The 24,905-nt window shown below is 38.7% G+C and overlaps 1 protein-coding gene across 3 annotated transcripts in view; it reads right to left on the bottom strand.

The window, feature by feature from the left end:
• Lrba (LPS responsive beige-like anchor protein) overlaps nt 1-24,905 on the bottom strand; it is a 468,170-nt gene that overhangs the window by 14,405 nt on the left and 428,860 nt on the right. For all 3 annotated transcript variants that reach the window (XM_050158812.1, XM_050158811.1, XM_050158813.1), the window contains exons 51-53: nt 22,404-22,466; nt 16,495-16,650; nt 10,222-10,389 (exon numbers count right to left, since the gene is read on the bottom strand). In XM_050158812.1, the coding sequence (XP_050014769.1) occupies nt 10,222-10,389; nt 16,495-16,650; nt 22,404-22,466 (387 nt within the window). The remainder of the gene's footprint in view (nt 1-10,221; nt 10,390-16,494; nt 16,651-22,403; nt 22,467-24,905) is intronic.

Raw genomic sequence — 24,905 nt, 5'->3', positions numbered from 1 at the left:
AATCAGAAATTAAATGGTTATCAAGTCAAGTTTTATCTATTTTGTCATAATCCTATAAATTATAAGTGGTTTTAAAGGTTAAAAACACCATTGAAGCTCAAGCACTTATAAAAGGGCTTCATATGAAGAGTCAGCATTTAACATTAATCAATGAAGTCTTTAAGTAAACACCAGTAATACAATTTTCCACATTAGTAAAATCTTGTATACCTAAAGAAAACTAAAATGGAATATGAAACTAGATTTTGCTTAAAAAAACAAAGAAACAGAAGTCACTTGGGATCTAGGTATGGTCAAAAAATGAAGAAGAAAAAACACAGAAAAGCAAAGAAAAGGCATAATGAGGTTTTAAGTCTAAGTATTTTAAACGCCAAAAAGTTAACCACTATAGAAGATATGCAGGTTACTTCCCAAAGATAGGTAACTGTATTTTACTCATGCACTTTGTCTATTAATGGCTGCCAATTAATACAAAACATTCATGTGAAAACCAAATACTGAGCTTTCTCATGTGGCTCACCACAATGGTAAGTCAAGAAAGGAAATGGGTTTTCGCCGACAAATGTTTGTTTCCTTTTCCCCCTGATAAATGTTTCTTAACCCTTTCCATTAACTTCCTAATTTTTCAATGGAAATTCTACCACTTTTAATTGTACAAAAACTAAATTATTTAAAATTTGTTCTAATCATTCCATCCCACCCCGACAATGGGTACCCGTCATGGTCTTTGGGTGTAGTTAAACACACAGACTACAGTCGACATTGCCACAGGCGCATTAAGGTGCCTGCCGTGTGTACCAGAAAATGTTGATGGCTTCTTTTGTAAATACCACTAGAATTACTAATGTAAGACTAGACAAGGTTGGTATGAAAGTCAGTCTAAGCTCTGGGCTCATATCATTTCCCTCCTCTGCTACATATCTGGGTTTTGTTGTTGTTTGACATGGACTCATCTTCTAAGCCTCTGCTGAACAGTGAGTCTGTGTGGGAAATTCTGTGTGTAATACTCTTCTAGGGAATGGGGCACAGGTAGTGCAGAATGCACACTCAGCAGGGACAGGCCCTGGGCTTAGACCTTAGCATGCAGTGTGCTCACACAAATGCAAAAGGAAAAGAAACCAAACCCCACAAGTTCCACCATGACATGCACTGCCATAAGAAATCAGTGTAACAAAACTGTCTTTTTATGTCTTTTGTAAATACCACGTGCTTCTGTGATAGGACTGCATCAAATCCTGTACTGCTGATAATCCAATTAAATCTAGTAAAAACTGTAGTACACTTTAGTGATTAAAAGAAGCCTCTGGGGCGATAGCTCAGAGGCAAGGAACACACTTAGCATGTGTGAGTCCTAAGCCCCATCCCCAGCACCATAAAAAAAGATTGTAGCCACGAGTGTCTAAATTCGAATCCAGACTATAGTACCTACCCACTAAATGTCTTCTCAGTTCTAGGTGAGAGACTCGGGCCTTAAGGCCAAGCAGAAAAAAAAAAAAAATTACTTTCATAGTTTCTCCATATGTTATCCATAAAGACAAGGGACAATAAAAGAGGCTATCATAAGAATAGTCTTAGCTGGGTGTGGTGGTGCATGCCTTTAATACCAGTACTCAGGAGGCAGAGGCGGGTGGATTTCTGTGAGTTTGAGGCCAGCCTAGTCTACAAAGAGAGTTCCAGGACAGCCAGGGCTGTTATACAGGGAAATTCTGTCTCAAAAACAACAAACAAACAAAAAAGAAGTGTTAATGTGCAGTGTGTCTGCAAGTCCTAAGCACCCATGAGCAATCCACCCATCTGTGTGTGTGCCCACGCATGTGTGTATGTGCACGTGTGCGTGTGTGCATGTGTGTGTGTGTGAGTGTGTGTGTGTGCGCGCGTGCGTGCACACGCTGTTTCTCCGCTGTTATCTGATCTTGGGCTGCATAAATGCCAGCTACAGATGGTTCTCATTTTTCCTTTGAAAAGGAAAAACATGCCTTAGTTTCTCAAAATTATACTCTGATTTCGCACATTTTGCCTTGTCTCCAATTTTAAAACTTTCCCCAACAATGCATACACCTGTGAGGTAGAGAAAATGCAGTTAAATTTCCACAATCAGGCTTATTTTCCAATTATAAATATTTCTAATTTTCTTTCATTATCAAATATGAAATGTTCATTATTAAATGTACAGGTCAATTAGTAACACATGAGGGTGATGAAAACTTGCTTCCAAGTCCCAGTAACTTGAAATGAACATTTCTGGCTTTGCCTGGCTATGATTCCAGTTTTTGTATGCACTCATATGCACAGGCTTTTGAGCATATGCATGTAATTTGACAATACTTACAAGACATGATATAGACAGTTCCATGATTTTTGCACTTAGTGGCACCGAGAACATATGTTTCTGTGTCCGTATCACACATCTGCAGTATCCTTGATAGAATTTGCACAGTTCTTCAGTTTGTTTACATACTACACTTCACTTGAACTACCACGCTGTTTTTCTCCTACTCTGAGACTTCTTTTGTGGATTCTCTATAGTGGGATTGGTCATCTGTAGCTCCTGCATCTAAATACAGGTATCTAATAAAGCAGATATACAAAATTTACCTACACAGAAAGCACATACCTTCTCGGCACTGGGGAGGCAGAGGCAGATGGATCTCTGATCTCTGAGTTCTGAATTTGAGGCCAGCCTGGTCTACGGAGTGAGTTCTAGGATAGTCAAGGCTACACAGAGAAGTCCTGTCTCAGATAACCAGAAAAACATAAAAAAAAAAAAATAAGAAAACTGATGAGGCAAAACAGTGTTCACATTTATATCCAACACTGAGATTTATGAATACAAATTAAATTTTTAATCTGTTTATTCTGATTATCCAAATCATTTAAAATTCTTATTATTGGTGCTAGCTTTTTTGTTTATTTTTTGGGTTGGAGTTAAGTACAGGGTTTCAGGGCTGACCACTACAATTGGTGTACCCCTCTCTGGGCACCCCTCCTGCTCACAGCTGCGCTGCTGCTGTTCCCCCCTAGCTCGTGTTCATTGCGTCACCCTCGCATGGCTCACATCTGGGCAGTCATGTTGGTGAGCGTCTGACATTGTGAGGAGACAATCTCACAGCAAACGCCCTGATCTTCTGTTCTTACAGCCTTTCTGCCCCTCTTCCGCAATGAGCCCGGGGCCTTAGGTGTGGTGTTCAGATCGGGCTCAACAACTATAAATTTTGGTTACTTGGGAGTTTTTTGTAATAGTCTTTGTTTTTTGAGACAGGGTTTTACTATGGTAGCCTTGGGTGGACTCAAACTCATAGAGACCCATCTGCGTCTTCCTGGGATTAAAGGTGTGTACCAACACCTGACCCTAAAATTCTTCTTAATGTTTCTTCCATATTTGTAAGGTTTCTTTGTTAAATACATGTAAGTTAGGTACTCTGAAAGTAATAGAGGGTTTCTACATCTTTAGCTATTAACAATACCTTGGTCTGCCCTGGTGTAATAGTGGTGCAGGCTTTTAATCCCAGCACTTGGAAGGTCAAGGTGGTGGATCTCTGTGAGTGTGAGGCTAGTCTGGTCTACATACTAGACTATGTGATTTCCTGGACAGCCATAGCTACATAGTAAAGATCCTGTTCTGAAAAGAACAAACAAACAAAACCAAAAAACTTTGTCTAAAACATCCCAAAGAAATAAAATAATCTCAGTTATGGAACACTACAGCCTATAAAGATGAACACCAGAATGCTCAACAGTTACAGAGTTCAGCTATAAAAGGAACTGAATTCCAGGGAATTTTTTTTTCTTCATTTAAAGTACTCCAAGGGCCTGGAGTGATGGTTGAGGTTTAGGGATTTAGGGGATCTGTTGCTCTGGCAGAGAACCTCAGTTTGATTCCTAGCACCCACATGGTGGCTCACAACTCCAGTTTCAGGAAACCCAAAGCCCTCTTCCATGGGCACATGTACACATAAAATAAATAAATCTACAAAAACAAAATCTTCCAACCCTAAATCTGAAGTCCGACCAAGCCTACTAGAATGTAACAAAACTAGATTATTAAAAAAAAAAAATCGTGGATAGGGCTGGAGAGATGGCTCAGTGGTTAAGAGCATTGTGTGCTCTTCCAAAGGACCCGAGTTCGATTCCCAGCAACCACATGGTGGCTCACAACCATCTGTAGTGAGGTCTGGTGTCCTCTTCTGGCCTACAGACATATATGCAAACAGAATAGTGTGTCTATAATAAATAAATAAATATTAAGAAATCGTGGATAAATGATACACAATGATCTATCTAAGTAGGTGATGACAACTTAAAAACCCAACACTACACCCACAAGCTGGGTGTGGTCATCCACACCTGTAATCCCAACCCTTGGGAGGTGAGGCAGGAGGATTATTACAACCCAGTCCAGACTACTGGGGATCCTATATGAAAATAAATAAATCATCCAGATAGGAACAAACAGAAAAGCCCATGATATAATCAATTCTAAAATTTGTTAATTAGCACTTTTAATTAGCTCTATAAAGTAGTGGTTCCAGCATACGAAAATTAAGGTAACTAGAAAAAGTAGGGCAATTGTTGCTTTATAAAAGAAGTAATTAGAAACACACAAATAATTTCATAGAATATGGCTCTTCATACAGCTTCAGGAATATCTACTTCATAATTTAAGGTACACATACATGTAAGGTTGCATATAATCTTTCTAATAAAAAGCTGAAAGCTGGTAAAAAAAAATTAGTTTAATGTTGGCCCAGAGGTCTCAACTAAATGCATACTTATTAAAGCTACAGTAATGCCACACTCATGGGGGATGGGGGCTCACTATGCTTTATGCTATCTGCAGACAAATCTTACTTTAATATGTGAGAAAGAGGGCAGGGCACCAATTACAGTTTCTGGGTAATATTCGGCGTCTGTATGTTCTGAGAGTCTAGATAATGACAGTCACTAAGTACTATGTAGTCTCAAATTAATTTCAGTCATTGTTTGAAATTAAAATACCTGTTTTGAGCATAAAGTGTGTGCAACTTTATTTGGGATTGCCCCAGTGTCTACATATGAAGATACTCAGTTTCAGTTTGAGGGCATAAATCAGCTCCCCTGTCCTTGTATTTAAGTGGCTACAGCCCATAGGACGAATGGTATAGTGATTTTTCTCTGTAACCAAACAAGGTAAATAAATGTGATATATTGGCACATCACCCCACTGCTCTGCATATGGTGCACATTAAGGTTGTATTCATTTGCCATATGAATATAATTCCTTTTACCACATCTACTATTAGCTACAAGAAGTAAATACAGAGTTGTTTTGCTGGAATTTGAGGGTCTGCATTACATCACAGAGCACTAAACATCCTGGACCTTCTGGAGAGTTTCATAGACATTTTTAATGTCACTTGAACATGCTGCTTCAGACCCATACTTTGAATTTTACAAGAAAATAAAGAAGAAGGTAGAGCAGCAGGCAGGAAGGAACTGGATGCGGGCTGAACAAGGCACACGTAAGAACTGGGGTCCTCGACAAAGACCCAGATCCACCTCATCCCTCACATGAAAGACCTCATGCCTCAAGCACTGCTTTCATATACAAAACCGAGTGAGTATCAGGAACCTACGATTAGGTGTTATCTAAACTGTTTCTGCCAACCACAACTTACTGAAGACCTGAGCGTCTCTTGGACAAACTATAGAGCTTTGTTTTATCATATAGATACTGTGCTTGCCTTCAAATATTTATTACAAAGTCCCAATTTCAGGTTAGGGTGGAAGCAGAAGAAAAAATGATTTAAAAAAACTTACGAGGTCCAACACATCATACATATCCTGACATTTGAGACGCATGAATAATATATCACAGGCAATTAAGACAAAATACACCGGTGTTTCCAGGCCCGGCCTTCCCCATTAGAGAGCTGTACATCCCCAGTGCGCCCAGCAGATGGTGCTCTAGGCTACCTACTTACAGAGAGGACACTGCACTGCAGCCGCCTATATTTTGCCAAGACAAAGAATAAGAATTTATCAGTAGCTTTAGTAAAACACATTAGGTTTTATGATAAAAGGACATAATTCCTACATAAAAACATACATATGCATAAGCACTTGTGCATGGAGGCCACCAGTAAATAACTCACACTGGACACGCTACAACACCACTTCTCTTACAGACTTGATGAGTAGTCTAATATCACTGGTATTTATAGTCATAGGGCAAGATCATTCTAAATTCATTAAAAAAATTTAGAATGCCTTAAAGTTGGAATTCATTTTTAATTATAGCGGGAATGTCTCATTAGGGTGATACTAGTAAAATTAACAACAGTAGGATTTACGATAATGACTTGTGTGACTGATGAGAGTGTAACAAAATGAAGTTTTAGACAGAGAAAACACAGGGCAGCTCTGGAATACAGTACTCCACAAAGCGGCTCTGCAGCCTGTGAGTGCTACTAGCCTTACGGTTAATAAAATTTTCTTTCTAATTAACGGTGCTGAAATACTCTTAAAGAACAGAATCTTATTGTTTTATATATATAAACTACCCCCCCCATAGACGCATTCCTATAAAGGGAGAAGGCTGACATAGATTACCATGTCTGATTGCAAAGAGGAAAAAGAAATATGCCACCTTTCCATCAAATCGAAACCAGCATGCAAGAATGTTAAAGTACTTTACTGACACAGCGCGCAGCAAATCTACGCGACACCCTCACAGTCCGCAATCACTTGCTCCAAAAGCGAATAGACGGACTGTAAAACAAAAATCACTTTGAAATCTAAAAGTGTTGCCTAAGTGGTTAGTTTTTAAAATTCAAGTTTATGATTTATTAATGTAATATAAAATAGTGAATAAATAATAACAGTGTCGTATGCTTTCAACTTGTTTATGTAAGCACAATCATGTTAAGGTTGGAAGTGTTTAAATACCAATTTAGGGCACTGAGGGAACACGTTTTCTCTGGAATTTGGAGGGCGATGCAGTCGGCATTGTTCTGAAGAGAAAACCTTCCTCTGGAGGAATCTCAGCCCAGGACAGCAGCCGGGGTGAGGTAACAAAGTGCTGGGCTTTCCGCAGAAAACACCTTTCACTGAAATCGTCCTGGTTAATGTTACAGAAACCATCCCCAAGCAAGTGGAACGCTATTTTCAGCCTTCTCATCGGGAAAGCCGCATTCCACCGCAGATAACCATCACAAGACAATAGAGCCAAAGGTGAAAAACGGCCTGTCTGCAGAAAGCAAGCCTTTGGCTGCATAATCTAGACAGGTTTCATAAAACATGTGAGTCATTTTTAAAGCCCCAAATTATACTATTTATAGGTTTCATCCAAGTTGAGTTAGCCTGATTTTTATCCAGCTAATACACATATTAACATTGTATAACATTAGGTTAAAATAGTTACGCAGCTATCAACTTTATATGCAGCAACAACATCAGATTTGAAGAAAATGGCATTTGGCTCTTGCTTATGATACTTGCAAATAAAAATCACTAAATATTCTTGTGATTTTAAAATTTCAAATAAACTTAAATAGCTGAGAGAACTGTAAAATGCAGGGGAAAAACAATAGGTCGCCCCAGCACCACTTTTCTTCTTTTAAAGAAAGAAAAAAAAATCTAGAATAAAAGATTTGAAGTTAAGTAGCGCTGTGTATTTACTGGCCTTCCTACAAGTGCATTAGTGTGTGGCCGCTCTCTTGGGGGGTTCCTGAGGCTCTGAGAGACACAAAGCAGGAAGGCGGCAGGAGGCGGGGGCGGTGGACACCGGAGCCTGAAGGCTCCGAGGTGCCGGACTCAGGGGCTGCTCACGGCCTCCGCTGAACCAGAGGCTCAGCAGACTGAATCAGCTCGAGGGAGGGTTTAAAACAGTTACATAGTGAAAATATCTGGGTTTGCCTGCTATTTGTTTTTTAAAAGCATAGATTGGCTTTATTGTTTTTTCTATTCTAATGTACATAAATTCTCATAGTAAGTAAAAGTACCCGTACGTCAGGATTCACTACTCAAAGCTAAAGCAGAATTGGACTGGGGCATCAGACATTATAAGGGGTGAGACAGGATGAAGTAATACATTTAGTAAAAATATGTAACAGTTTTCTGAAATTTGTATTAGATGTGCCCGTGTTCTTCTGTTCCTCCCCCTCATCATTACCTGTATTTCTAGGTGTCCACGTTCACCGTATTACAGACAGAAAGAGAACGTGCACACTGCACGGAAGCGATCATGTTTTTATGTGTACCAAGACGGTGTTGGTGTGGGGCGGACTGCCTCTGATAAGTCACCACTGTTGCTTTTACAGACGAGAGAGAAGGGCCACCGCAGAGCCAGGAACGCAGATTTCCCAGTATTCAATCACTCCTCAATTCTCTATTTAAATGTCATACATATAAAAACCACCTCTGGGCCATTTATAAGGGACTTAAATAAGTAACATACATTTAAACACACGTACATATCAGTTAATGTGTAAACAGATATAAAATACTTACTCTGAAAATGTGACGCTTTCTAATTTTAAAACATAATTAAATCTCTGAAATGCTACAGCAGTTTCATGCAGGAATAGCCAGCACGGTTTTAATATTTCTCAGAATACACATGGCTGCGAACTCCACATAACACAGAGAAGGCAATCAACTCGAATAAAAAACAAAGACTCAAATATTTGTCTTTGAGGGTATAAATTGCTATACATGCATAAAACATTTTAAGGCAAGGATCTAAATTCTTTGAGACAAATAACTCTAAGTGGTAGATTTATATAGTATCTATGTCAAATCTAGTTTTGCCTGAGACAATTTATTTAATCTTCTATTTAAAGAAACAGGAAAAGAAACTGAAAGTAGTTACTCAATCTAGGAGGCCAGAAAGGAAGAGGCATTAGAATGTCACCACCCATAAGGAAGGATCATATAGTGGATATCTTATAGAGAATGAAAAGCAAAATCCCTGCATTTTTACCTTCTTTAAGTTGACTGTGTAAATAAGAGACATGTACAAAGTATACTTTCCCACAGTGCAAACGCACTGTGGCTTGCTCTGACGTCTAAGGCTGGATTACCTACCGTATCAGAACTTTAAAATTATTTTCCTATTCTATTCACATAGAAGATTATCTTTGATTAAAGTCATAAATATGTCCACTAGATATCAACTGAATATAATGCTTGTTTATGATATAATCCAAAGTCTCTAACGTACATAAAAATAAAAAATAGTTTTGAAAAAAAAAAAACCCTGGATTTTACTAAATAAATATCAGCATTCTACTAAAAATTTTTGAACAAAGTGTTCACTTTCATACAAGTATTAACTCTTTTTGCACAACCTGAGAAGTCAACCGAAAACATGACCGGGTGAAGTACACTTATACCCAGACACAAGGCCCCACAGTATTTAGGTGATAGCACAAGCCTTCCTTAGCCAAATACACTGCGACCAGCCCTAAATTAAGAAATGTCTACCTTATGAAACAGAAATCTACAGCTATTCTTACAGGAACTCGTCTCTGTTGTCATAATCATTTTAATTACATTCTCATTTTTCAGGTGGTCCCTTTAATTGTTTTTCCTACTTCTTAATGTGTTTTTTAAAGCCCTCTCTTGACTGCAGCTGTGTGCGACTGGTTTTAATGGCGGCTGTTTCCTTTTTTGCCTTCTGTGAATTACAATTTTAAATGGTTACACATTTTTGTGTTGTTGTTTTACTGCCTCCAGTGCAGTTTCTGAAAGATGTTTAATGCTGTTGTGAACATTTTCATTTCCCATCTGAAAAGTCAAGAGCCAATTTAAATATTGCATATTGGCCTTTTATGACCTGTTTTATTTTTTAATATGTAAATAAAAGCATAATTTTATAAAGTTATAGATTCCAAACTTATAACTTTTATTTTGTTCTTTTAAAGCATGAGTTTAATAAACAAGATAATACGTAATTTTTCTTTTATGTTACATGCTATTGTTCATGAGAACACCTCTAGTTTACTCTGTGCATAAGAATGACCATAATGTAAAAATGAAGGTTTCATATGCGGACCTGAATTATCAGTGACTATGGGATGTTTTAGTAATCATGCCATCTAGGTCAACCTTAAATTACAGCTTAGAAATTGAACATACTTGATAATTCAGTGTTGTTCTCACCGGAATGAAAGAGCACTTCCCCCTCAAAGTGTTATTAGTCTACATTATTTCTAAAAGTTCACTTTAAAAAATAGTACTTACTGCCTGGGTTATCTCCAATTCCATTGCTTTTTCCATTCCAGTACCACAGAAGAAGGGTTGCATCACGTGACCCTGAGAGAATGTAGCAATTTCCCCCTATATATGACTCAGAGCGAGCCAGGCAAGTGACGACATCCCAATGGCCAAACACCACTTGGATCAATTTTCCTAAAATATAAAGCAAATTTTCTTTAGCTGCAATTAAAAGACAAAGCAAGCTTCCAGCAAAGACACACAGATCTGCAGAACACAGATGCCAGGATAATTCAGTCTGGGAAGGTTCTGACCTGGTAGGGTTTTGTTTTTAAATACTATCCACAATACTTTCGAAAAATCAAGTGAATAGCAGTAACATTTTTGAAAGGCATATGTTAAAACTATTTCAACAAATAATATTTGAGTATGAGGATACCATATCCTTATAAACAGCTACTATAAATTACAAAGGAATAATATTTACTGGTTAAAGCAGGCCCAGGAGAGTCCTTACCCTGGAACCATTTAACACTTTCTTGAGTTACTCTGTGACAAAACCAAAGCCTGCTGCCTGCCTTCCTGTGAAAGTACTGCAGAACTCAGCTCCTAACAGCCTCTTCTAATGAAGCTCTTCTGTTTTTAGGTCACAGTGAAGAGAGTTCCTTCTTTTTCAAACCAAGGCTATACATAAACTAACTTTTCATGAAAGAACAGTTTATCATGATTGCAATTCAAACCCCAGTGCTCCTTATTTTAATTTTCTGAAGGATGAAAATTCTTTTAAGGGTGATGATAAAACCAAGATTACAGTAGTTTAATGGGAAGGACTGAGGACAGTGGAGAGGAACTTAGTCAATGTATATGCAGAAGAGTGGCCCACAAACCTGCGTCAGACATAAAAACCAAGACTAAGAGAAAAATGTATAGCTCAATAAGAAAAAAACAAACAAATAAAACAACAACAACAACCCCCAAGTGCTTGCTGTGGAGAGTCACGCTTGACTGACACTGTGGTACCATTTACAGACTGGTTTACAGAGTTAGACTTCCACAGCCCCTCTAAACCACCCGTGGTCGTTGCTACCATTTCCTGGAAAAGCCATAGTCTACAGACGAGTTCTACACAATGTCCACTCAACACTCTCAAGTGAGGTTCGGCAGGGCAAAAGAACTCACACGTTAAAGAAATGAAAGTTTTCTACTTGGAACACACAGAACAACATTCAGAGGCCTAAACTCTCAATTAAGAGCTGGCATCTAAAAGTACATAACCTCTCTTTTATTTTCTTTCTTCTTCCATTCCTTACCTTCCTTCCTCCCTACCTTTCTTTTTCTGTTTTGGTTTTTCAAGACAGGATTTCTCTGTGTAGGCCTGAAACTTAACAGACAAAGCTGGCCTCAAACTCAGAGATCTACCTGCCTCTGCCTGAGAGCTGAGATTAAAGGTGTGCACCACCGCCACCTGGCGACTTTTCAAGATAGTAAGTGTAAATAAGAAAGTATTCACTTAAAATTTTAAATCATTGATTACAGTAAACTTAAAACTTTTTATAAATGTTTCAAATTTAGAGATAAAATAGTGAAATACTTATCTACATCAGGTAAAAGTCAAATGCAACCTTTTCACTCATGAGCAACAGGCTTGCAGAAGCAAATGCTACCAACCTTAAAACCAGACTTATTTAATTTTATTTAATTAACACTTTTTATTTTTCATATCTTTTTAAATTTTTTCTTTTATAAAAATTTATTTTATTTAATTAAAATTCAGACTTATTTCAATTACAAATTACAGTTAATAAAGGACATTAAGGCAGATCAAAAAATCCCTTAAGGCCAGTATTTGAATTGTTAAATGTGCCACAAGTTTTCAAAATGTCTTCAGCCTTCTAAATTGATGCTGGACATACCGCTTAGAAAGTCAGACTGTATCAGTAAGGCATCTGCTAGGAAGAATTCAAAATTTTAAAACTTAAATATGAAACGTATATCAATTTTATTTTATTTTTAAGTGAAGATGTTTAGTAGTAAGCGGGCTAGGTGCCAGCATTCCCATTGAGTTCACTATGTGTCTTAACCGCTGAAGGAAGCTGGTAAGTCATACTGGCCTCTCCCTAAGTGCCAGAGCTCGGGAACTGCGGAAGAGAAGTGAACGTGTTACTCAAGCTAAGGTCTGTTCTGAAGTCCAGCAACTGTGGAGTTGTGTGAGCACTACCAACTAGGTAGTGAGGTAGAGGGTACCCAAGAGACCTAGGAGTCCTGGTGCAATGGTCCCGGGATCTCACAGAGAACATTTCCAGCTAGTTCAGGGGCCAGGTGGGAAGCGGTCATTACCGACACAGAATGATCCATATTGTTCCTCCTTAAGCCACCACCCTGTTCCTCCTGTGTGTGAGGAAAACAGATACCCACTTGCTGTGCTTTCTTTTCCTTCTAAAATATCCTAGTTTTAATTTACCTAGTGTGTCTACTAGGTGCCGAGCATTAGGTTTTCTTAAAGGTACACAGGGGATACGCTGTTCACACCCTCAGGGCCTTTGTTGTCTAATGTGTAGACAAACACTGAAATAAAGTGAACAGATACACAGTGATGTGTTCTACAAAAAAGAACAATCAAAAATCAGTGACTGGAAGGAAGATCCAAATGGGAGGAAGATATAAATGTTATACCAAAGGAGTTTCCTGTCTAACCCTGCTTAGCTTTATCCTCTAGAAACTGTAGGCTCAACTCCAACAAACATTCTCTCTACAGGTTTGCTTGCCCTGCTCTGGCAGCACAGCTCGGCAATCTCCGCTGCTGTTGTGATATGGAGGCTCGCTCCTTCTAAATAAATCACAGTATAAATACCTGCTGCTCTTTTGGTAAATTATTTTCTGATAATCTCATAAGTGCTCTTCAGCCTTTATTTTTTGTTTCCTTTAATACCAGGCTACCTCTCCACACATTAATATCAAAAATTACCACAAACACTAGAATATCCCTTTTTTGACAGAACAAATTTTCTGCTTAATGCTTTATTTGACAGCTGTGCTACAAATAAAACAATCCCAGCACAGAACTCCGCACCACTGCATCTAAATGTGGCCAGAAAATAATTCTGACTGCCGGGGGAGGTTTTATTGTTGCCTCTGCTGCTCTGGTTGTGCCATGAAAACATGATTTATGTTTCAAGAATTTCCTGTTACAACCCAAATACCCCTCCCCAATCTAATAAGAGGAAGATTTTTTTTGGCTTGTGTGCTAAAATATAATTGAATTCAACACTTGTGATGGCTTTGCCATTATGTATTAACTGATCATACAATTTTCCCTTGCTTCTTCACCAAACTTAAGGAAAAAATTAGTTGATAATACCTATTGTCATAAAAATACAAATTCCAATTTTTCTCACTGAAATTACTTTTAAATAAAACTAGCTGCTGAGTATGCATAGAAGACATACAAAAGGAATATCACTTGAGGGTTCTTTTTCTGCACTTTTATAGAAAATATAAATTTTTAAATGTCAGTTAACTTGATATGAAGTTTAAAATAATGCTATTTCTTATGACTATTTTACATACACAGGGTCACATATTTTTTTATACAGGGTATTACAAGGTTTCTGTTGGGGGGAAGTGAAATGATATCAACTATGTTAAGTCTAACGGAACATGGCGTGCACACAAGGCACTTAGGGCTACAAATTATAGTGGTTTTCAAATTAAACCACTATATAGGTGTCACTGTCCTTGATTTCTACCAATGTAGAAAAAGAAAAAAAAAAGAGAATGCTATATATAAAGTCGGAAGTGCCAGCCCAAGCCCCATTCTGTTACTGTTAGCTACTGAAATTTCAATATACCACTTAACTCTCTAAATCTCTGTCCATATTGTCTAAAAATGGGATAAGGACATGTATCCACTCCACAAGAGTTTTATGAAGCGTAAACAATAAATGTATGCCAAAGAACTTTGTAAGTTCTAAAAAAAAGAATGGATACAGGAATTAGGTAAATTATTAGTACAGTATGAAAGTTAAGCTTTACTTAACATATATTGGCATTTAATGCATATAATACAACAAAAATAATAGAGAATGTCAATGAATTCAAAAGTTTTATAATACCAAGATTCATGACTTCACCCATATTCTGACAAATGTCAACCCTGGAGACGTGAAATAGGCAGTGGCTGCCAGGACTTCAGAGTGTGGGAAAAGGGGACATCCAGCGGGTGACGTGAGGGGATTGGGGGTCATAGAGCTGTTCTGCACCGAGTCTGTGAGATGCTGATGTAATTCTGTGCACTGTCAAAACTTAAACACTATAAGTCAAAAAAGCATGGAATAACTTACTGTGTAAATTTAAAAGTAACCTTTCTAAGTGTGAGAGCAATAAGCAGTCTAAAAGACTACTAAGAAAAAACTTATGAGGGACGTATCACGTGTAACCCAGAGTCTGTGAGGATAGAGGGTGCATCAAATAATACTGAGGTTATTCTTTTATGCTATAATAATGAAAAGTAGAAATCTAAAATAGCCCATCAAAACAGAAGATTCAGTAAAATAAAGAAATAGTTTTAGAAAACACCAATTCACTCTGCAGTTCTACATAAAGTTTGTGGAATTTTAATTTCAAAATAATCCACCTCACAAAATGAAATATCTAAAATACCCTCAGCTGCTCAGAAAGGCTTGGGTGATCATGTTTGCTTTCATGAACTTACATCAAAATAAAGTGGACTGTAAGAAAATGAGAATCAATTTCCTGAAGTAGAAAATAAACAGAAAAATTTCACCAAATAATATTAAGGCTCATTCTCTAAATATTTCAGCAGAAGAGAGTAATTCCCCCATTCTCTCAGCTGTGCTACAGTAGTCTAAAAATCACACATTTAAACTCCATCAAGAACCATCTACTGTTCAGTCACCTACTTATTAAAAGTAGCAAGAACCCATGCATTTCATAAGAAAGAGGACTTGCTAAAAGAAACTTAATTAGAAATTTCAATTAAGTAGAATTCCCACTACCAAAGCATTAATCAAGATACATGCATTTCCTTCTCCACTGACATATCTTCTTCCAGGGACTGGGAGTCTGACAGTGGAAGACACTGTACTCAAACTCAGTCAACAACAGTTCGTGTCACGATGTGGGAACCCCCTCTGTATGCTATGAATATGTTTCATTACCACTGGTTAATAAAGAGGCGGCTTTGGCCTATGACCGGGCAGAATAGAGCCAGGCTGGAAGAGATACAGAGAACAGGTGGGGTCAGAGAGATGCCATGTAGCTGCCGAAGGAGACAGGTGCCAGAACCTTACCCGGTAAGCCACAGCCTTGTGACAATATACAGATAATAGAAATGGGTTAGTTTAAGATATAAGAGTTAGTTAATAAGAAGCCTGGGCTAATAGCCCAACAGTGTTGTAATTAATACAGTTTCTGTGTGATTTTTCAGGTCTGGGTGGCTGGAAACAAGCAGTCACCGGCTACAATGTTACAGTCCTATTGATTAATGAAGTAATAAGGAATTAACATCTAACTCTAAGCTGGGCGGTGGTGGTGCACATCTTTAATCCCAGCACTCAGGAAGCAGAGGCAGGAGGATCTCTGGGTTCTAGGTAGATCTCTAGTTCTAGGAGAATCAGGACTACACAAAGAAATCCTATCTCAAAAAAAAAAACTTTAACTTTATTCAACTATATGTTACCTATACATTTATTTTCTCTTCTCACAGTTTCTAAAATGTTTTAAGGACATGCTGTTAAATTTATCAATAGTTTAAATTTCTGCCATGCAAACATTCCTTGGATTATATCTGCTGTTGGTTTGTGCCTCAGGGATCTGAACTTCAAAAGCATCTGTCACACGCTTAGTCAGTAGTCGCTACTCTTCATGGGGGCAGAGGTTTCAGCAAGATTCTTTGCAGAACTGGGAAAGACAAGGTTTATTCTCAAAGGATAGACTTCATGATTCTTCCTAATATGGAACAGAAAACCTTTTAAATAATTGAAATGTAAATATACTTCGGTGTTTGTATACTTGTCTAAAATTGTATGTACATGTGTGTACAGTGTTTACATCCATAGCTTTGCCTACAGAATGGAATTATTATTTTGTAAACATGTGCTTGGGAGACAAAACTGTTGAAAAACTTCCTCTTACAACATAGTGAAGCTAGCTCAACAACAAATGTTGTAGCCCACTATTTCCTGAAAGATACATCTTCTTTATTTTTGGGAGTAAGATGAGAAAGCATTCTTGACGCTAAGTCATGATCTTTGGATTATGGATGAAGAAAATAAAAGTTACCTGTGTCTGTGGAGTAGACTCGGAAACTCTTATCCCAGAAGCCACAGACAAGAATGTAGCGGTTGTCAGAGGTGATGACAAAGCATTGGGAATGAACTTGGATGCTCTGGTCCAGAAGGTCAGTTATCTGCCTCCTGTGTGTCCCTGTGCCGCAGGCTGTGAGAACAGGGAAGAAGAAGAAAAAACTACTAAACTTACTGGATAAAGACATCCTACAGTGCTGTCACCTCGGGAGAGACGAGATCCAGAGTACGTGACCAATGTGACTGCTGGAGAAATGGAGCCATTACAGTCAATATCTCAGTAAAAAATGTTTTGCTTAGAGGGAAAAAAAGTAGAATACACCCATTTTTAAAAAAATTGTACAACTGTCAAAACATGCTTTCTAGTTCTTGGCCAGGACAAGTAGGTTACAGCCTCTAAATCTCACCACAGTTCGGGTTGTTTCTGACAATCTCATTATGTCTATTGCCACGAGATGGATTCATGTTGTGATTATCTATTACCTTTAACATTTTGTCATAAGGGAGAGAATTAGGATTTAAATGTCATATATTTGAAATATTGCAGCATCTTGTACTACTTTGGCTTTTACGGGTCTTTAATTTGACTAGAAGGGAACTTCCATCCTCCCTGTTTACAGCTGCACATTGTGTAAAAAAGTCAAGAATGAGGGGGGATTCATTTAAGATCCTTGTGGGTGAAAAAGTCACAGCACACTGCCATGTTTCAGTCTTCACTCAGTGATGAGAGGAGAGGGACAACCCAGCCAGCTGCCCCAAGAGCTCCAAGGCTCCTGAGATGGGGCTGTCTCGGGGCTCGGGTTAGGCAGGCAGTGACACCAAGCACTGGGGAAAAGGAACACAGGGGTTTGCCGTTGTCAGAAGAGCAATGTCACTCTGATGTTTTTTTTGGGGGGGGCTGGGGGATATTATTAAGCCAACAAGACAGAACCTTTGTTTTTAGTGACTTTCCATCACAGATAGAGGTTTTCACACCATGAAAGTTTGATTGCTCCAGAAACCAGAACGGAGTGGTTAAGTCTAACTTCTGTTTCTAGTTATTAAGTTCTTTATGCCAGTTTTCAGTTTGAGGGAAGAAACTATATATTAATGATAAAAACTCAAAAATAATGGCTTTATAGTCATTGTGTATCATATCTAAATAATGTGGGGGGTTTAACAGAAGGCCTGCCAAATCAAACAAACAAGCAGACAAAGCATTTAAAATATTCTCAGGGCTATGCCGAAAACCAATGATGCCCGAACTATCCTTGACATAAGCAGAACACACCCCACTTACAGGTATACATATAAAATCCTGCTAAGGTCTGCTGACACAACTTATATTAAAATCAACAGGTAACAGAATGAGCTTTGGAAGGTCAATGGGGTAAGAAACTGCACCAATAGTAAAATGGGAAGAGTTCCAGTAGGGGATCAGTTTCACTTCCCACACGAAAGGAAGTTGTGGCAGATGAGGAAAGGTTTACAATGAATCACACACAGAATAGCCCAGTGCAGTAAAACTGTGAGATACATATAGTCCATGAAACCTAGAAAAACAGTGATTATGCCACACCTCACTTCACACAGAACCTTTAAAAACATCTTTTTGCCAGTATTTCTATGACTTTTGCTCCTCGACTCTTAATTCTCACTAATTTGGGGGAGGTAGGATGCACATAATTCTGAATTGAGGGATCACAGTGCCTGTGACTGAGGCTGATACTTCTCCAGCACTCAGATGAACTGGTGTTTGTTGTGGCTTTTGTGTTTGGAGAAAAGGTCTCACTCTGTCTAGGTCTGCCTTGAACTGGGGGTCCTACTGCCTCTATTTCTGAGTGCTGAGACTATAGGTGTGTACCACTAAACCCAGCAGCTTAACTATTTTCTAAATGAATTCTTCTTGAAGTTTAACACCAAAAAGCTTTTTGTCCAGCCATCTGTCCATCATCCAACCATTTGTCAGTTCATTTGGACAGCCTTTGTTTGTCTAGCCCATGCACTTTATGAGAGCATTTATATTATCCCACTGTTTTGTTTGTAAATTTACTTTGTGATTCAATCCCACAGTATGTATTTGTAGGATATACATACATTGTATATTTGATTAGATAAGCAGCATCCAAACTTGGACATGACGACTTTGGGAGTATAAGACTTCCCATGGGATACGGCACAGATGGTTTTATGTGAATCAATTTCTAGTTTCTCAACTTTCATATATTCTCTTGTCTGAAACTGATTTGCCTGGGAATTCTCCTGTGGGTTTTCTTTCTTATTTCTTCTTTTGCTTTAGATGAAACCATGTTATACTCCTATCCATAATCTTTGTATGGTTCTTTACCCCTGGGGATTAAAATCTCTTGGGAGCCAAGGACAGGAACAATGAAAAATATTGATTATACTAAAAAGTGAGTGCCTCGGTGTTATCAATTTGTAGGTCAGATGGCTTCAAGATACTGGAATGAGGATCTAGTCACAATGCCAATCAACATTAAAAGTAATCTTCAACAGCAAGGTTAAAAGGAAAGATACCTAATATTAGACCATAAAGATGATTCTTAATAGATCATTACGTGAATTTTGTTACATATTACAAAAAGTTCAAAAATCTATATGGCATTGTTAGAGCAAAACATTTCCCTTTCTCCTCTACTTTCTTATGTAACATTCCTCAGCTACAAAATCAAAGCAGTAGGGACAGCTCTGTTGAACAAATCTACCTAGCCAACTTAGAGCTAAATAATGTTTATCAACACATGCACTATTAGAAGGGAAAACACCCCATTTAGTTAACTGAAGACTTATTTCTAAAAAGTGCTTGCTTTTATATTTCTTTAGTATTAAAATTCATTATAGGACTGGGTTATACTTTGGTGGTACAACACGTGTTCAGCACTGCTGAGGCCCAGAGCTGGATCTCCAGTGTCACACTGAAAAGCCCACATACTTAGCTACAAGTGTAAACTGTAAGGCGGTGAGAAGTGGCGGCACCTGTGAACACCCGTGAACCCAGCGCTCAGGAGGCTGCAGTGGGAAGACCTAGAGTTCAAGACTGTTTTGTGCTATAATGAATTCCAGGTTAGTCAGGGTATAGAATGAGACTATAGTAGTTGTTTTCTGAGGCAGAATTTCTCTGTGTAGCCTTGACTGTCCTGGAACCAGCTCTGTAGACCAGGCTAACCTCGAAATCAGAGATCTGCCTGCCTCTGTCTCCCAAGTGCTGGGATTAAAGGTGTGCAACACCACCGCCTGGCTAGAATAAGATTTTAACACACACAACACACACACAAAACAAAATTGTTGGGACTAATGAGTCCTGGCCTTCAGCTGCTCTTCCCTCCTAGAGCCTTCTAATTGAAGTTACTAGAAGCTGTGCCTAGCTTACAGGATCCGAAGATGGGATTTTCACCTGTTGGCCATTGACTGGAGTGTATTTAAGCCTCCATGGTGCTAATAAAGGGGGCCTTTTGGTATCAGTGTTTAAAGGTCTGCGTGTGGTCTGTCTCTGCGTCTGTATTCTCAACCTCCAGCCCCTTGCCCAAAGCTCACGAACTGGGGTCTAGCGCATAGAGCCGCAGACGGGGGCATGGTGCGCGGCACAAAACAAAAGAAAGAAAAATTGTAAAGGCTATACTCAGTGTAATTAATTAAAGATTTTAATTTTTACTTTTGGGGTATTATGTTTTTATTTATTTCCAAATATTTTTTAAAATGAAGCATAAAACAAATCTGAACCTTGAATGCACAGAACAATCTAAGTTTATAGACATATGTTTTAACTTTCCATACATATGTTCATGGCTGAAAAGTATAATAGCATAACCAGTTTTAGGAGTTAAAATTATGTGAAGAAAACAGGAAATAAATCAAAAGTAAAAAAATAATTTGGTGAAATTTCCAACTGTTGAAGATTTTCATATGTATTTTTAAAAGTAAAAGATGTTGAATACCAGTTCATTTTGATATTGGGATTCCATTGGATAAATCACAAATGTTTTCTACTATGTCAGAAATTTTAACTACTTGGAATTATGCTAAAAACTTTTGTGTATAAATTTTAAGATTAGTGAGGAGGATGGGATTACGCTCAGCTGACAGAGTCCTTGCCTAGCAGGTACGAAGTCCTGGGACTGACTTTAAATGTCGGCACACACACCTGGAATCCCAGCACTCAGAAGTTCAAGGTCATCCTGAGTCACTATTGACCTTGAGGCCAGCCTGGGCTACCTAAGACAGTTGCTGTGGTGAATGGAGGGGCAGTTTGATGGCCAGCGATCTGGAAGCTCCTGTGGTAAACCATGACCTACAGGCTGAATGAGCCATACCTGTAGGTCATTAAATATGAAGCATTATTGGAAAGCAGGAACACCCATTTGTTCATCTATTGTCCGTCCATGGTGGCTTTGGTACTGAGATGAAAGAGTTAAATAACTGTCTGAAACCTTAAGACCCACAAAGCCTGAAATATTTAATATTTGGCCTTTTACCAAGAAACATTGCCCATATTGACTGAATTCATTTAATTATATTACAGAATATTCATTGCCATGTTTTAAAGTGGTGAACCTATAATTCAGAGAGTGTTTTACATGTCTTAGCAAATGGGCTTTATTTTCCTGATTTTAAAACTACAGAGTGAGCATTTTTCTTTGCTACTTTTAACAAGTAGCAAACAGTATCTTTCCAAAGCAAAATGAAATTAAGGGTCTGGAATGAAATTGAGAATAGTATTTACTGGGGAAATGACTAATGAATTGTTTTTAAATTTCAAGTTTTGCTCATCCTGTAGTAGAAAATCATCTACTGAATGATAACCATTTAGTGTTCTATTGTGGTGAAGACTGAAAAAAAAACAGGGTAACATGTAAATAGGAAACATAGTAGATTTTTAAATAATAAATATGCTCATTCATTTGCAAAATTAATATGTAAAATGGTAACATTCTAACAAATTTATTTGTTCAGGGTAAATTTGCCAAAATTAAAGGCCAAATATCCATGCTGGTTGCTTACCCCCATGGTAAGGCAATTATGGCTTGCTTTTTTTTTTTTTAATTCTAAAAGTTATCAAGCTTAACCTTTTTGGTGACACCACATTTGAAATCCCGACATATAAGAATGACAAATGCTAGCTAGAGATCTCAGCTAAATGACTCCAAACCATACCAGCAATTAAAAATTCTACGTCATCTACTGCAGATGCTCTCCTTCCCAACGACTCTTTCTTGTCTCCTCCCTATTTTTTTTCTTTCTCCCTCAACAAATTTAACGTCCAATGGCAATTTATTGGCTGTAGGACTCTAGGCAAATGAATACAACTATCTTAACACTCCCATTGGATGGGCGATATATTTCAACTTTGAAACCGCTCTGCAATTGCACACTAACCCCCCTGACTGAACAGAGGACCCGGGAAGAAAGGATTCATCTCCTTTAATGATGAGACCCTGGCATTACAGTTTTATTTTTCATAACACAGTGCTGCTAAGAATCCCACTGTTATTATGAAAATTTCCCTGGCAAAGAAGCCCCATCACATCACGCTTGCACCAATTCATCATAATGCGCCTCGCTCCTGCTCATCAACAAGTCTGAGTGATGAAAAGATCCAATATTATCCTGACAGTACTTCATGCGCATTCTCAATCACACATTATTACAGCATCCATATTAATTTTCAGTGACACGCGTCCTAGGCCTGTTCAAATTAGGCAAACCAACGAGGGGGAGTTGATGAAATACCAGCATAGCCACAGCTCATTGCATTCCAATTTGCATGCAAATGGTTTATCAGGAAAATTCCATTCCCAGCAACCAGCAAGTGAAAAACAACTGTAATCTACACTTCAGGGCCACCATACAGAGCTTAATGAATCGCAAAGAGAGAGAGAAGTGACAGACCTATGAGAGGATCGATTTCCACTGGCAGCTGGTATGGCTGGTCTTGTACAGCACCTTGGTGAGCTAGAATTCACAAAAGAAAAAAAAAAGCATTATTTTTCATACACTTAACTACAAAAAAGCACACGTCAACCTTATACAGAATTGTTTCCAACCTCCAAATCTCTCGCGCAGTTTTGTGAAATTTAAAGAATAAAAGTCCAGGTGTTTTTACGGCTCGCTTATTAAACATTTATCTTAGACTAGTGCTGCTCTGAACATGTGCCACTGCGGTGGCTCCAGTCCTAGGCCATAAGCTATAGCAGATGCTTGACTGGCAGCCTCCAATGCTGCAGCAAAACAGAATTAAGTGGTAAAGCGTGCTGAAAACAAAATGTGACAACCATCTGCTGACTGCAGCAAACACTGGTTTCATTCCTTCTTAAAAAGGCAGTTTTGAATGCTGCAGCACAAAGGATCCACAAAAAAATGTCAGTTTATGATGGAGAAAGAGGAAGGTCTAAGTCAGGGAACGTTTAGTGTTTCATCCATCACCAGAAATCAATCAATTCAAAGTCTGAATAAAAATAAAGGTATCCGCAGATAAATGTCGTAGTTAAATGCATTTGACTGAAATATTTTCTTAAAGATTGGAGTGAGGGTTTTTACAAAGTTTTATTAATATTTAATATTTCCATGGTTTTGACTTAAAAATACCCTGCAAAGCAAATGAGTTAAAAAAAAATCAATCCAGACTAAGAATAGTTTGTTCCATCCTCAGAATGGTTTTGTAGATGCAGGCAAATTATGCTGCAGTTGAATAGAGGTTTTGTAAGCTATTTCTCTGCAAGACTGGAAAGACTTTCGGTCCAGAGGGAATGCAGTGCACTGGCTCGCTCTGCAACTCGGTCTTAGTGTACAGCAGGTGACCTTTCCAGATGTATAGTTCTCATCACTAAATTTTAGGCCCCTTTCTGAATTCTTTCCTCAGACCACTGCTCTTTACCCTGGTCGGTATCTGCCTTTAGATGCACAAGTATTGACAGCCTTGCTTGGATGAGCCCCAGATTTTACTCGGTATTATCGGATACCAGGGGGTTTTCTGACTGTCGTTGGTGGTTGAAAATAAACAACAGTGCATATTATGAGCTCATCAGATTACTTTAAAACTTATTAGGGTATATTTTCTCTAGTTATTAAATGTCACCTTTTCAAGGATGCTTGGCAAACTTTAACATCGATAAAACCTGAGCAAGACCAATACTGGCAGTAAAAGCTATGGGCAAATGTGTGTAAGAAACGGAAGAAGCTGAAACCACATAGTAGAGCCAGTGACTTCCAGCTACACCAGTGCCATTCACAATGGGTCTCTGCTCTTAAAGCCAACTGCTGGAGAAAGGAGCCTCAGAAGCTCAGCCACCTCCAATCCTACTTCTGCCACCTTGGGCAAGTCGTGTAGCCTCTGTTCATGCTCAACCTCTGCTCTCCAGTGGTTGAGGGACTGAGTCAGTATACCCCACAGGATGGTCAGAGCTCTTCAAAGTCCTTTTAATGGGAGGAGAAAATAAGATTTGTGTCCTGTTTTGTTTTGAATACTTGAGGTTGAGCCCAGGCCTTTGAATATGCTATACTACTTAGCTAATACCCAACAGAAAGTATTTGTTTTGTAAATCATGACACAAATAAGGATGAAGAAAGTGTGGAATATATACACATTAGAATACTACTCAGCGGTAAAAAACAATGACTTCTCGAATTTTGCATGCAAATGGATGGAAATAGAACACACTATCCTGAGTGAGGTAACCCAGACCCAAAAAGATGAACTTGGGATGTACTCACTCATAATTGGTTTCTAGAGATAAATAAAGGTCAGTGAGTCTATAATTTGATCTCCTAAAGAAGCTAAATAAGAAGGTGATCCCAAAGAAAAACATATAGCTATCCTCCTGATTATGGGAAGTAGACAAGATTGCTGGGCAAAAAATGGGATCTTGGGGGAGGGGGGGAGGGAGGTAAGGGGAGATGGGGAGAGAAAAGTGAGAAGGGGAGGTTGGGGGGAACTTGGGAAACGGGATGTTTGGGATAAAGGAAGGTCGGATAGGGGAGCAGGGAAGCACACATATTAATTAAGGGAGCCATCTTAGGGTTGGCAAGAGATTTGGTGCTCCCAGGTGCCCAGGGCGATGTCCCCAGTTAGTTCCTGGGGCAGCTGAGGACAGAGAACCTGAAATGACCCTATCCTATAGCCATACTGATTAATATCTTGCATATCACTGTAGAACCTTCATCTGGAGATGGATGGAGATAGAGACAGAGACCCACACTGGAGCACTGGACTGAGCTCCCAATGTCCCAAGGAGGAGCAGAAGGAGGGAAAATATGAGCAAAGAAGTCAGGACCACGAGGGGTGCACCCACCCACGGAGACAGTGGGGCTGATCTATTGTGAGCTCACCAAGGCCAGCTGGACTACAACTGAAAAACCATGGGATAAAACCGGACTCTCTGAATATGGCGGACA

This window comes from Alexandromys fortis, unplaced genomic scaffold, assembly GCF_014885135.2.
Source record: "Alexandromys fortis isolate MF-2015 unplaced genomic scaffold, M_Fortis_MF-2015_v1.1 scaffold_102, whole genome shotgun sequence".
NCBI lineage: Eukaryota > Metazoa > Chordata > Mammalia > Rodentia > Cricetidae > Alexandromys > Alexandromys fortis.
This window is presented reverse-complemented; position numbering and strand designations above follow the sequence as displayed.